Here is a 12,415-nt window from a genome sequence, read left to right as displayed (position 1 = left end):
CTTGCTGCTTATATAATACTTAAACTGCTTCTATTTTGTGATATCACTAAGTTCAGCCTCTAACGCCTAACTTTATAGTGGAGTTACTTTTTTCTTAAGCTCTCTTCAGCCTCAGAGCTTCCCAGCTCCTCTATAAGACTCTTATTGCTGCTCTCTTCTCACTTCTTAGCTTTCTTAACCTTCATAGGATAGGAACACTTTAGCTTAGGATACTATATAGCAATATAGCTGATCTAGTTGCAGTTGAAGTATTTACAGGTGTCTCTTATAAGCTGCAGCAGGTCTTTAGATAAGGAGCTACTTTATTAGCAATATAACTTTATCTCCTCCTTACCCTTAGTGCAGCTGACGCTAGATATTAGTATATCTCTATCTATATCTTATTAGCAGTTAGGTTGCAGCACTTTCTGAGAAGTATAACTGAGGTAGTATTCCCTAAGCTTCCTGCTATCTAAGCAGGATCCTATAGTGAGAAGCAGTTTTATAAACTAGTAGTAGTCCTTTAGTACTTCTAATACCACTATTAATAAGTTACTTAACTAGGAATTCAGTACGCCCTCTAAGTAGTTAATCTTAATCTTATCTTATTAAGATCCTCCCCCACTTACTATAAGCTCCTTCTCAAACTTAGGAAAAAAGGAAGTAAAACTCTCTTCCTCTTATTACTATATAGTGTATAACTTATCTAAGGCTTAGGCTTTAGCGTTTAGGTCCCTATATATTCTTTTAAGATAGTCTATAAATTAAGCTGGGGAGGTGTCTCCTCAGGCTACTTTATCAGCAAAGAAGGCAGAGGATATCGCTTAGGTGGTTCCCTCCAGCCTAGCGTAAATATATATAAACACGCTCTCTTCTCCACCTATAGCTTCAGCATTAATCTATAGCTTTAAGTTTATCTCTAGAGCCTACTATAGAAACTATTATCTTATGCTATCAGACTTTAGGGGGTTATGAAGCATTAGCCTCAGTTATCTAGTTGAGGTTGGTTTATAAAGCTTAGCTACTATTATTATAATGCTGTTGCTTATTGCTTATATAGTTATATCAGCTGTAGATAGGGTAGGTATGCTGCTTATAATTGGCGTAAGGGTTGCTCTATCTATTGATATAAGCCTATTCAGAGCTATTAAGAGCTGCGTTATCTGGTCCTAAAGAGGATATATGCTTGCGTTAACCGCTTTATTAACCCTGCGGTCAATCTCTGCAGTCATCACGTCGTTTACGCTACCCTCTAGCGAATCTATTATGTCGCACTTATAAGGTTTTCATATAGCGTCTTCTTGTTGCGCTATCCTCTAGCGAATTAGTCGTATCGCTCTCGTGAGGTTTCATAAGCGTCTTTTATTATAGAGCTTAGAATATGTAAGGGGCTAGCCCCTAGGCTTGTTCAACGTAGAGGTGCCGTCAATTGACTATTCTAAGCTGAAGAAGGAAGAAAGGACTTTATAAGAGTAGGCACCTAACAGCGGTGAAGCAGGCTGGGTTAGGCGGCGTACTGCAGCAGAATAGTGGGTCCAACGGAGCTGGATCTCAGTAACTGCTCCGGCGAAGCCGGAGATATCAATCCGGGCTCTAGCCTGTGACATTCTCTATAGTAATTTTATTTACCTCTCTATATTAATTACTAGTTTTATAATAAAATAAAAAAGAAAACTTATTATTTATACTAAACATTTTATTTAAAATAGAGAAAACCTCTTAAAAGTACCTAAATATTTACATATTAATTTTCTAAATAACTATAAGAGATATAAAAATAAACATATAAATATAAGCCTAACTAATTTATATTTTATTCATATTTTCTACTCTTTTTATATTTCAAGTTATATAATCTTTTAAAAGAAAATAGACTATTAAAAAGAAGTTTAATAATACTATTTTTATAATATTCTATTTTATTTTAGGTTTAAATAATTAAAGAGGTATAATAAATATTAAGAAAAAGGATAAAAAAATAAAGCTAACTAAAGCTAAAAAAGCTTAAAAATATTTATTTTTAGTTACTTTTTAAAATACAAAGATTAGTAAACTTTTACTATAAGCTAAGCTAAAAGATCCTAAGGCTTTCTTAAGGAATTAGTTACTAAAGTTATTAAGAAAATTAGAAAAAGTATAAAAATAAATATGTTTTTTATTTATTTACTTAGTTTTTCTTTTATAAGCTAACTAAACTTCTATCTACTTATATAAGTCTTCTTCTCCTATTACAACGCCTAATGCTTATGAAAACGCCTATTTAACCTCTTACCTTTAGGTTAAAATTATTAAAAATTCTAAGAACTCTACCCCCTTTTAATATATAAGTATTTTCTTTATATTATAGTAGTATAATTTATAATATTTATAGTATATTACTTCTATATATAGTTATAATATATAATATACTATAAGTTAAATTTTAGTATTATAACTATGTTATAACTACTTATAGTATAGTAATAGTATATACTATAATTTATAGTATTATAGTACACTATATAGTATATAGTATACTATATAGTACTTATTAATGCTTTATAAATAAATTATTTAGATATTAAATAGGTAAAATAGATTTTTTATATTACAGAATTATAAAAATAGTAAGAACTTACTTAAAAATAGAAAAACTATAGTATAAATTATATAATAATGAAATAATAATTATTTTAGATTAAAATAATCTAATATAATTTAGAGGCTAAATAATTATTAAGGATTAAAATAATCTAAAACGATTTAAAGTATAAAGGAATATATTTAAAACTAAGCTTATATATAGTATAACTTTAAGCTTAGCTTATAGTTAGAACTTTTATAGCTTTTTAGCAATTAACTTTATATTTATCTTTAGAATACTTTTAACTTACTTTTACTATAAATAACTTATTAAGTCTAAAATTAATCACCTTAGTTTCTAAAGACTAATCTTTAATAAAGCCTATAACCTATAACTTAGACTATAACCTTTGTATACTGTTATTATATATTAATCCCTAGCTTCTGTTAGCAGACCCTACTGTCAGATAGCTGACTGTAACACTAGACTTCTTTAACTACTACCTCAGCTTCGAGAGAAGTATTAACATCCTCACAGTAGATAACTTAAACGGCCGCTAGAATGTTCAGATACAGCAACAGACCCAGCTTGGCCAGTCGCTTACTCATGCCTAATTGGGCAAGCTCGCGCTCTTGGAGCCAAAAAGTCAATTCCAAAGAATCGTGGTGAGAATGCATGCGCTCTTCCATTGCTCACAAGCAACATTCCGAGTCCCTTTTCCCATGTCGCTATGATCGACTCAAGTCTACACCTACCTCGAATTCTTTGCCTTCATGGAGGCGGAACCAATTCTTTCGTCTTCAAATCTCAAGCTCGGTCTCTCATAAGACAACTTGGACCGCATCTCCGCTTTGTCTTCACGAACGCACCGTTCATTAGCGATGCCCGTCCCAACGTGCTCTCACTTTACAAGGACTGCGGGCCGTTTCGAACATGGCTTCCGTGGGCTGGTGCGGAAAACATTGCGACGGACAAGGAAGGGGTGATCGCAGCCATTGAAAACAGTTTACATCAGGCCATGGAGGACGATGATGGGAAGAGTGCTAAAGGCCTTTGGGTCGGCCTTCTCGGGTTTAGCCAATGCGCGAAGCTATGCGCGAGCTTGCTCTTCGAACAACAGCTACGAGCTCACCCAACTGAGCCGCCGCACCCAAACGAGTCAAAGAGATGCTACAAGGGGTGGAAACTTGCTCTGCTACTCCACGGCATTGCACCGCTAGTAGCACTAAGTGAAGAAGGGGAAGGGGAGGGCACGCAGAAAGCTGACCAGATTCTTGGTCTCTTTTCTGAAGGGGTCAAGTTTGAAGAAGACAAGGCGAAGAGGCTGTTGACAATACCGACAATACAAGTTCACGGACTGCTCGATCCTGGCTTGCCCTTGGGGAGGAAGCTTCTGAGTGGTTATTGCTCTGATAAGTCGGCATCTGTGCTTGAGTGGGAGGGCGACCATCACGTGCCAGTAAAGTCGGACTTCGTGCAGAAGATTACAATAGCAATTTTAGAAGTGATATCTTAAACAAAAATATTAACATCATACATCATATTTGGGGACAGGTGATCGAGGTGAAAGAGGGCGAATTTCCGCAGTTATAGAAGGCATGCTACGGTTCATTTGAACAACGAATATAATCAATACCTAAACAGTTGTACATCATATAAGAACTCCTGACGATCAAAAGCGTCCAAAACAGCAGCTGGGTTGATCAACCCTTCACCGACACGAAAGCACTTCTCTTAACAACCAGAGGCGCCAGAACATCAAGCCCGCCACTGCCCATCAGCTCAAAGATGGTCATCTCCGCACCCATCTCGTTGACAATCCATGACCGTAGCTCAATCGCAACAAGAGAATCAACGCCATACGAATGCAGTAGAGCAGATAACTCGACTTGTACATCCGCCTTGAGTATGTTCCAGATCTTTTGAGCAAGCCCCTGTATGACGACCTCGACTGCTGCCTCAGGCGAGTCGGCAGAGCTGAGGAGACGTCGGCAGCTCAGGGCCTCATCCCCAAGATCGCCATTAACTTACTCAGAGCTGTCATCTGACGGTCGAAGGTGAATTAAAATGGGGTCTCGCTTCCATAGCGGTGTCCTTCCATTCAGTGATCGAGGATCCTGGAACTTAGGAACACCGAAGACCGCTTGAGACTCCAGGGTAGAGGGTAGAGGAAGGCTAGGATCACAGACTTCGTCGAGGATGTTGTATAGCTCATGGGGTCTCATGGCGTCGAGACCGATGTGCTCTAGCTGCGCTGCTCTGTCAAGACTTTCAGCAACGTAGCCAATTAAACCCATCATGCCAAGGTCGATCGCAACAGCTTTCTGGCCCTTGGAAGCTAGATGGCGAGCCAGAGAGTCTTGGTAGGTATTTCAAGCAGCATAATTGGCTTCGCCCGGTTCACCGATTAGACCCGTGAAAGATGAAAGAAGGAAGAAGAAGTCCATGGTTGAGGGCAGCATCTCTTGCAGGTTCAACGAGCCTTGCAGCTTTGGATCAACGCAAGTCATGTAGTACTTTACCGACATATTTGCGAATAGGGTAGCCTAGTCCAAGAGTAAGAATTGGGTCTGGAAAGAAGAAGCAAGATCTAGGGTAACCGTACCTTGAGCACCATGGCAGCCTGGATGCAACCCTTGACTGGGGGCAATTTTGCTGAGACATCATCAAGCGCCTTTCTGAGCGCTGCTGCGTCTGTAACGTCCGCTGCCGGACAGACAACCGTGGCGCCCTTTGACTTCAGCTCAGCCATCAGCGCTTGAGCTGACTTTCGCATAGGACCCGTTCGCGAAAGAAGAACCAAGTTTCGAGCTCCGCGCTTGGTCATCCACCTAGCGATTCCGCGTCCAATACCTCCCAATCCGCCGGATATTATGTAGGTAGCGTCTGGACTGAATGTCCATGATGCTTTCTGTGACGGTGTGGCCTGGTTGAAGTCAGCTTGACTTGCCTTGGCGGGGTGATTAATAGGTCAAAGAAAAGGAATTTGCTTACCATCACCATATCGTCAGGTCGTGATTCGAGGACAATCTTCCCAAAATGCTTTCCAGACTGTATGAACTTGTAAGACTCCTGGACTTGAGAGTAAGGGAAGACATGAAGTGGCTGGATGCTCTTGATAGAACCTTCAGCCACGAGCTGCATCACATCTCTCATCAAGCGTCCGGCTTGCTCCTTCTTTTCCATGACCAGCATCTCAAGATCGATCAAACGGAAGCTAACGTTTCTAAGGAACTGGTGCATTGGAAGCGTTGCTGCATCGTCGAATTGCCGTTATTTGATTTGATTCACACGCCGACCTTGTGGGATCTTGCAGTCAAGGTAGCCGAGTTGATGTATGAACAATTCGGGCAAGCAAGCAACTGAATCTTGGTAGATTGAGGATGTTTCCGACTTTCAAGTATTTCAATTCGAATAGGCATTTGTATCATTTTTTAACAGAAGTAGAATCTCCATGATATCTTTGTCTCTCAAGTTCCTCGATCTTTCACCAGTGTCAATTGCTTTAAGAAACGTCATGGCCCCGGTTGGTGAATGATGATATCCATTTCGAACGACGTAGATCTCCCTGTGCTGACATGCCGTCGCGGCCAGTCTCCAGATTACTGGTCTAATCGTCTGAGATCATTTTACCACGGCCATTACTCACTATGAAGTATGGTCTCAATATGTAGGAAGATGTAGAATCACGACAATGCGTATTTGCATCAACTCTGTGCGTTTCCTCCAACCCCTGCCCTCCTAGGGGCTTATCTACCCACAAATAGGTCACGCTTCTGACCAACAACGTTCGTATCGTCTGCAGCACCAAATAGGACAAATTACCCCATTATCTTCAGCGCAAGTTGTGATATGTGATTGCCACGTCTCCTCACTTGACCTTCACTTTAATTTCTGCAGTCGTCGTGAATGCATGCTAAGGCCCAACGGCAGAATGCTACGTCAAGCGGCCGCCGAGCTGCAGTCGGGTGCCACCCTTGTGCAACACGACAATGCTGGGCGAATAATATTTGAGATATTTCCATCGTAATTGCCGTAGTCCGACTCAACCCTGAAGATCGGCATGCTCAGGGCCGCCAAATGGAAACGCGATACAACGCGCTGCTTACATCTCAGCGGACTTATTGCACCATGTTTCATCCCCATCAAGAGGAGACGTCCTCTTCAAAAGGGCCCTCTTCTCCTGGAAGAAGTCTTTCGGCCATCTCCTGCGTCATCCCTTAGCAGACAATCTGTCACACGATCCTCATCATGGGTGCGCTTCCGATTTCATTGTTGGAAGCATCGCCTGCAAGCCTGGCCTTGCTGGGGCTGTTTCTTTTTACTTCCTGGTACATCAGCACATCTTTCTTTGCTTGGTACCGTCTTAGACATATTCCAGGTCCCTTCCTAGGGTCGTTCTCTTATCTTTGGATCATAAAAATCGCCCGAAGCGCCCGCCAGGAGAAGCTATACCGAACCATCAATGACGACTACAACAGCCGCCTGGTCCGCGTAGGCCCCAATGAGCTCCTCACTGACGACCCAGAGGTCTTGCGGCGTGCAAATGCTGTGCGTGGCGACTATGGCAAAGACGGCTGGTACATCTCCGCCCGCTTTAACCCTTACCAAGACACAATGATCACCGTATTGGACAAGACGCTTCATGACAAGATGAAGGCTAAGACAGCCGCTGGCTACGCGGGACGTGAGATCGATCTTTTGGAACCAAGCGTCGACGAGCAGATCACCAATCTCATCACTCTCCTCAAGACAAGCTATGCAGACACCAGCGTGTTAGTCGACATGGCTGAGTTGTCGGTCTTCCTGACTATGGACGTCATTACAAGCGCATCATTCGGAAAGCCCTTTGGCCATCTAAACGCGAACGCGGATGTCTTTGGCTTTATCGAAGATGTGAGGAAAAATTGGCCGGTGATCGCGCTTATGTTGGACGCTCCTATTCTCCGCAGCGTCATGTTCTCCAAGTGGTTCCTCAGTTTCAGTGGCCCGCGATCGACCGATAAGCGCGGGCTGGGCCAAATGATGGGGTGAGTTATTACCCAGTGCCGCATTCCGCCGGTCTTAGTAACTCAAATATCCCAGAATTGCTGAGAAGCACGTCGGTGAAAGATTCAAAACCGGCTCAGAGCAACAGCGGGACATGTTGGTATGTGGTGTATGAGCAAGCCATCGCTACCATTTTTACTAATACGCGACAGGGATCTTGGATCAAGAACGGCATGAGTAGAGAAGAGTGCGAGGCAGAGGGTCTCTTTGCGTTGGTTGCTGGATCCGACACTACTGCATCTGTGATTAGAATCACACTACTGCACTTGATGAGCAACGCCAGAGTTTATTCGAAGTTCAAAGATGTAATTCAGCAAGCAGTCAAGGCTGGTGTATTGACCCCCATCACGTACGACGAGGGCACCAAGATTCCTTACTTGAGGGTATGTGCCTCCCCTACCTGTCAATTTTCACCTCACATCTAACATACATCTCTGAATCATAGGCTTTGATCTACGAAGGAATTCGCATCCGAGCTCCCGCCACTGGACTTTACCCGAAGACGGTTCCTCCTCAGGGCGAAACTATTCACGGCGTATTTGTTCCTGGAGGCACCGCTATCTGTATGAATGCACCTGCGATGCTCAAGTCTCGCGCTATGTTTGGTGCAGATGCAGACCTTTTCCGGCCCGAGCGCTTTTTAGAGGTTGATGATGCCACCAGAGCTAGCTTGGAGCGTGAGGTGGAAATGGCATTCGGCTATGGGCGTTACATGTGTGCCGGAAAGCCAGTCGCTTTCATGGAGCTGTTCAAGACCTTTTTTGAGGTGAGCTACAACTTTCACGATCTGGTTGACTCGAACACTGCAGAAATACTAACTCAATCGTTTAGTTGATGCGCAACTTCGACTTTGAGCTTGCGAACCCTGTCAAGCCGTGGGACTCGTACAGCTACAATGTTTTCGTCGAAGAGAACATGTGGGTTAAGGTCACTTCAGCCAAGGTCGAGTGAGGTCTTGCATTCGAAGTCAATTCTCAGCTCCATCATAAAATAGGCACATATCATATCGCATATTACTAGCAACTTCCAATGACTAGAAAGCGCTACGTCGTTCTACAGATAAACTTGGAGAATTCCAAGATAAGGATGCCGTGCGTTTACTTGATGTGTGTTGACGTTATGCTGTAGTACATAACGATCCAATTTTATTGTTTGTCAACCCATTCGGAGTTACGACATTGGCAATTACCCTGTGGAGGCAATCGAGACGACATTTGTGGACAGGTATTGCTGCTGAACTACACTGCAGCATAGTTAGCCAATTATGTCAAAACAAAGCAAATGAAGCTCACCTGAAGCCGACGGGATGACGATTCTCAGATTGTCGTGATAGGGTGGATTGAGATTTGACTCTTAGTATAACGTTAAATCAAACCACCTAGGGCATGGCTTGACAAATCTCAGTTTGCTGCTTCTTTTAGCGGAAGCCGTGGAATGCGCGGTCAAAGATGGGCTGGCCTTTGCTTCGACTAGTACGTCGTCCACCCATTGCGCGGTACGCGGAATTCATATCCCGAGCTACCTTTGTCAGCTATAACGTAGTTGGTTTACGAAGTATCACCTATAAATGTCAGGAGGAAAGTTCTAAATACTTCTCATCAATTCATATTATCAAGTCACGTCAGGAAAAATCACTTCGAAACACACAAGAATGGCACATGCACTCATTCTTGGAGCCTCCGGCATTTCTGGCTGGTCTCTCGTGAACCAAGCTCGGACCTATCCCACACCTACAACGTTCAACCGCATCACTGGAACGACGAACCGTCCTCTTAGCCTACAACAGGCGCAGCTGCCGGAGGATAAGCGTCTTTCAATTGTCTCCGGAATCGATCTTACGAAGCCGGTAGAGGAGGTCGCCGACTCTCTGAAAGAAAAGATTCAAGACATCGACAGTGTCACCCACGTGTTTTTTACAGGTTAGTTGTGGCGTCCTGAAAGCCACATATTTTGAAGTGCAGAGACTGACATTAATGCAGCTTACATACAGACGGCCGACTTTCAAAGTTTGAAGGAAAAGAACACGAGTCTCTTGGAAACCGCTGTAAGAGCCATTGAGCAAGTCTCGCCCAAGCTGCAGGCTATCATTCTTCAAACAGGGGGGAAGGGGTAAGTGTTCCAGTATCTGCTGCTTTACGCCATGTTGCTCAGTCTCACCATGAACAGCTACGGTCTTGAGTTTTCTAAGGAACTTGAGATCAAGGCCCCACTTCGTGAGGACTATCCCCGAATCCCCGAACCGTGGGCAAGCAACATCTTCTATTACACTCAATATGACACGCTCAAATCGCTCTCCGAGGGAAAGCCTTGGACCTTCACTGAGATCCGCCCTGATGGCATCGTAGGCTTCACCCCTACCCCGAACCCGATGAACATGGCTCAAGGTATCGGCCTCTACCTGAGCATCTACCGAGCAGTCAAAGGCGCAGGCGCGAGTGTCCCCTTTCCGGGTTACGAGCCCGGGTACCATTCAACACACTCCGATACCTTCCAAGATATCCTTTCGAAGATGGAGATCTACGCAGCTCTAAACCCGGAGAAGTGTGGCAACGGCGCCGTGTTCAACATGGCAGACGGCGAGACGGTATCGTGGTCTCAAGTCTGGCCTGGACTCTGCGCCCACTTCGGACTCACTGGAGAGGGACCTGGAGCTAAGTCAGTCAAGATGGAGGACTTCGTGAAAGAGCATAGAGATGTGTGGACAGCGTTGGCTAAGGAACACGGCATCGATGAGAAGCTCATTGACAAGCAAGGCTGGGCGCATACCCACTTCATGCTGGTCGACTTTGACTTTGATCGGCAATATGATTTGTCCAGGTCTCGAGAGGTTGGGTTTGCGGAAGAGATTGACACAGTCGATGGATATGTTGTCTCCTGGGAACGAATGCGCGCTGCTAGGCAGCTTCCTCCCCTGAAGTAGCGTGTGATACTCGCCGAACTGATTATGGCGCACAAAGCTATTGATTCATCAAATCGAACACTCTGTATCTGCATTTCGTACATACGCAGTGTTGTGACTACCATAGAGATTCTCTTCGTGCGGGACTAAAGACATCATTTCACTTGCTCGTCATTCTCGCAACTTCAACCAGTAAGACCAAAGAACAAGAACCCTTACAAAAGGACTGGCCTTGCGAAGAACTTGCTGAATCGATGTGGCCACCCATGACATAGAAACAGAAGCTCGAAAGGGAAGTACCTCACTAATTTCACGATCAGTTACTCAACAAAGACTACACATGCCACCAAAGCAATCCCCGCAAATTCAAGCGTACTCTGCTTGCGATTTCCTGAATTGGTCGCCGAAGGCACATCGGCCAGGGCACTGGTTGTTGCGGCGGATCCTGTGGTTGGACTAGCTGACGATCCAGTCTGAGATGCAGATCCGCTGTGGACTTCCACGCAAGTGTTTGGTGCCCATATTGCAGCAGCTGAATTAAGTTAGAACAACTACCATCAGGATAGTGACTCTGATCAACCACTTACGTCCGATGTCTCCAAACCACATCCAGCGGTAACGATGCAACCGGCCATTTTCGCAGAGAGGGATTCGGATTGGGCGCACAAACAACCGAGATGAGAAGAAGAACAACCAAGCTCCTTTGCGATGGATGCTAAGCAGTCATTGGCGCAAGCTGGCAGTTCTTCACCAGCCAGCACAATACCTGCGCTGGCCAGAATGAGTACGACAGCACCAATCTTCATCATGAGATCTCCCTCAAAGGTCGGATTATTGAACAAGTGAAGAGTGAGCAATGTTATGGTTCCAATTTCCAAGAAAACGTACGAATTCGATTGGTATTTATGGGAGAAACCCTTGCAGAGGAACGTCAACGATCATGCTGACGTGATACCTACAGTCAACTGGACTAGTAGCGTTGTGATCGGAATCCTAGGAGCTGTAGAAACCCGCGTATACGTCAAAGGAGAGAAACACAGCTACTTCCAGTTTTTTTGGTCATTGCTGCGGAAATCTCAATCGTGTTGTTGCATGTTCCCAGCCTCATCATAAGGTACCTATACGCGTAAGCGCCGTGTTCGGGGCGCTGCCTCAACTCCCGGCTCGATCATCGAACAAGGGCGACAGATGATCCCACAATCAATTCCACGTCAAATAGACATCTCCAAAATCCAAGACTGCAGCCGCCGCCCAAGCACGATAACTGACTTCGACTCAACGATCGGTGCGGATTTCATCGTGAAGCAAGCCTGGGCCCACCGCGCGCTTTCCGAGAATCTCAGAATTCCGAAGTCCGTGCACACGCGGTGCCTGGGCTTGTCATTCATTGGGCATTCATCCGTGCGCCACACTCGGCAATCAAGGTTCTTATGTAATCTTCCCAAGCTGGGGTTATCCTGAGAGGTGACGTGCAGCCAACGGGATCCATGGTAGCGGCGCGCCCCTTTCCGTACAACACTACCTAGTCACGAAGCAATGGTGGAGTTCACAGGTAAGCCTGTCCAGCTGCGAAGGAGCATACTTGGGGGGACTTCATTGACCTTTGCTCGCTCGCATAGACTTTCCGAGGAACCGCAAACGGTCGCGGGGCAGGTCGCGTTCCAATCACCCCGCGAAGCGCCAGCGACAATACATCCCTCCCGCCGAGTACATCCCCATCCACGACAACGATGGACCGACGAATTCAACGACCATCTACCAAAATAACCGAGCCATATCGCAACGATCGCATGATGCTTCCCAAATTCGACGCAATGGACGATCATCTGCGAATTCCTCCAGAGATCCGATCCAGGCCGAGGTAAATCGCCTGCCGGCCGAATACACACGGGGTATCCCTCCCGACTTGTATGCTTCAGGGAAGA

The 12,415-nt window shown here is 44.8% G+C and overlaps 3 protein-coding genes across 3 annotated transcripts; all 3 read left to right on the top strand.

The window, feature by feature from the left end:
* Positions 1–3,272: 3,272 nt before the first annotated feature.
* citA-0 (Esterase citA) lies at positions 3,273–4,058 on the top strand (the record flags this gene model as incomplete). The annotated part of the gene is made up of 1 exon (XM_037324959.1): positions 3,273–4,058. The coding sequence occupies one exon, from the start codon at positions 3,273–3,275 to the stop codon at positions 4,056–4,058; it is 786 nt and encodes a 261-aa protein (XP_037177032.1).
* Positions 4,059–6,793: 2,735 nt separating this feature from the next.
* lolP1-1 (Cytochrome P450 monooxygenase lolP1) lies at positions 6,794–8,542 on the top strand (the record flags this gene model as incomplete). Its single annotated transcript, XM_037324958.1, has 5 exons — positions 6,794–7,572; positions 7,628–7,691; positions 7,744–7,974; positions 8,037–8,357; positions 8,423–8,542. The coding sequence occupies 5 exons, from the start codon at positions 6,794–6,796 to the stop codon at positions 8,540–8,542; spliced, it is 1,515 nt and encodes a 504-aa protein (XP_037177031.1).
* Positions 8,543–9,242: 700 nt separating this feature from the next.
* Positions 9,243–10,511, top strand: sirQ-0 (Short chain dehydrogenase sirQ; the record flags this gene model as incomplete). The annotated part of the gene is made up of 3 exons (XM_037324957.1): positions 9,243–9,510; positions 9,571–9,700; positions 9,758–10,511. 3 exons carry the CDS (start codon positions 9,243–9,245, stop codon positions 10,509–10,511), a joined length of 1,152 nt encoding a protein of 383 aa, XP_037177030.1.
* Between the last annotated feature and the right edge of the window lie 1,904 nt (positions 10,512–12,415).

The sequence above is a fragment of the Colletotrichum aenigma genome (genome assembly GCF_013390185.1).
Source record: "Colletotrichum aenigma strain Cg56 chromosome Unknown KSG_Cg56_contig06, whole genome shotgun sequence".
In the NCBI taxonomy this organism is placed as follows: Eukaryota; Fungi; Ascomycota; class Sordariomycetes; order Glomerellales; family Glomerellaceae; genus Colletotrichum; species Colletotrichum aenigma.
The sequence above is the reverse complement of the archived record's forward strand: the minus strand, read 5'-3'. Positions and strand labels throughout refer to the sequence as shown.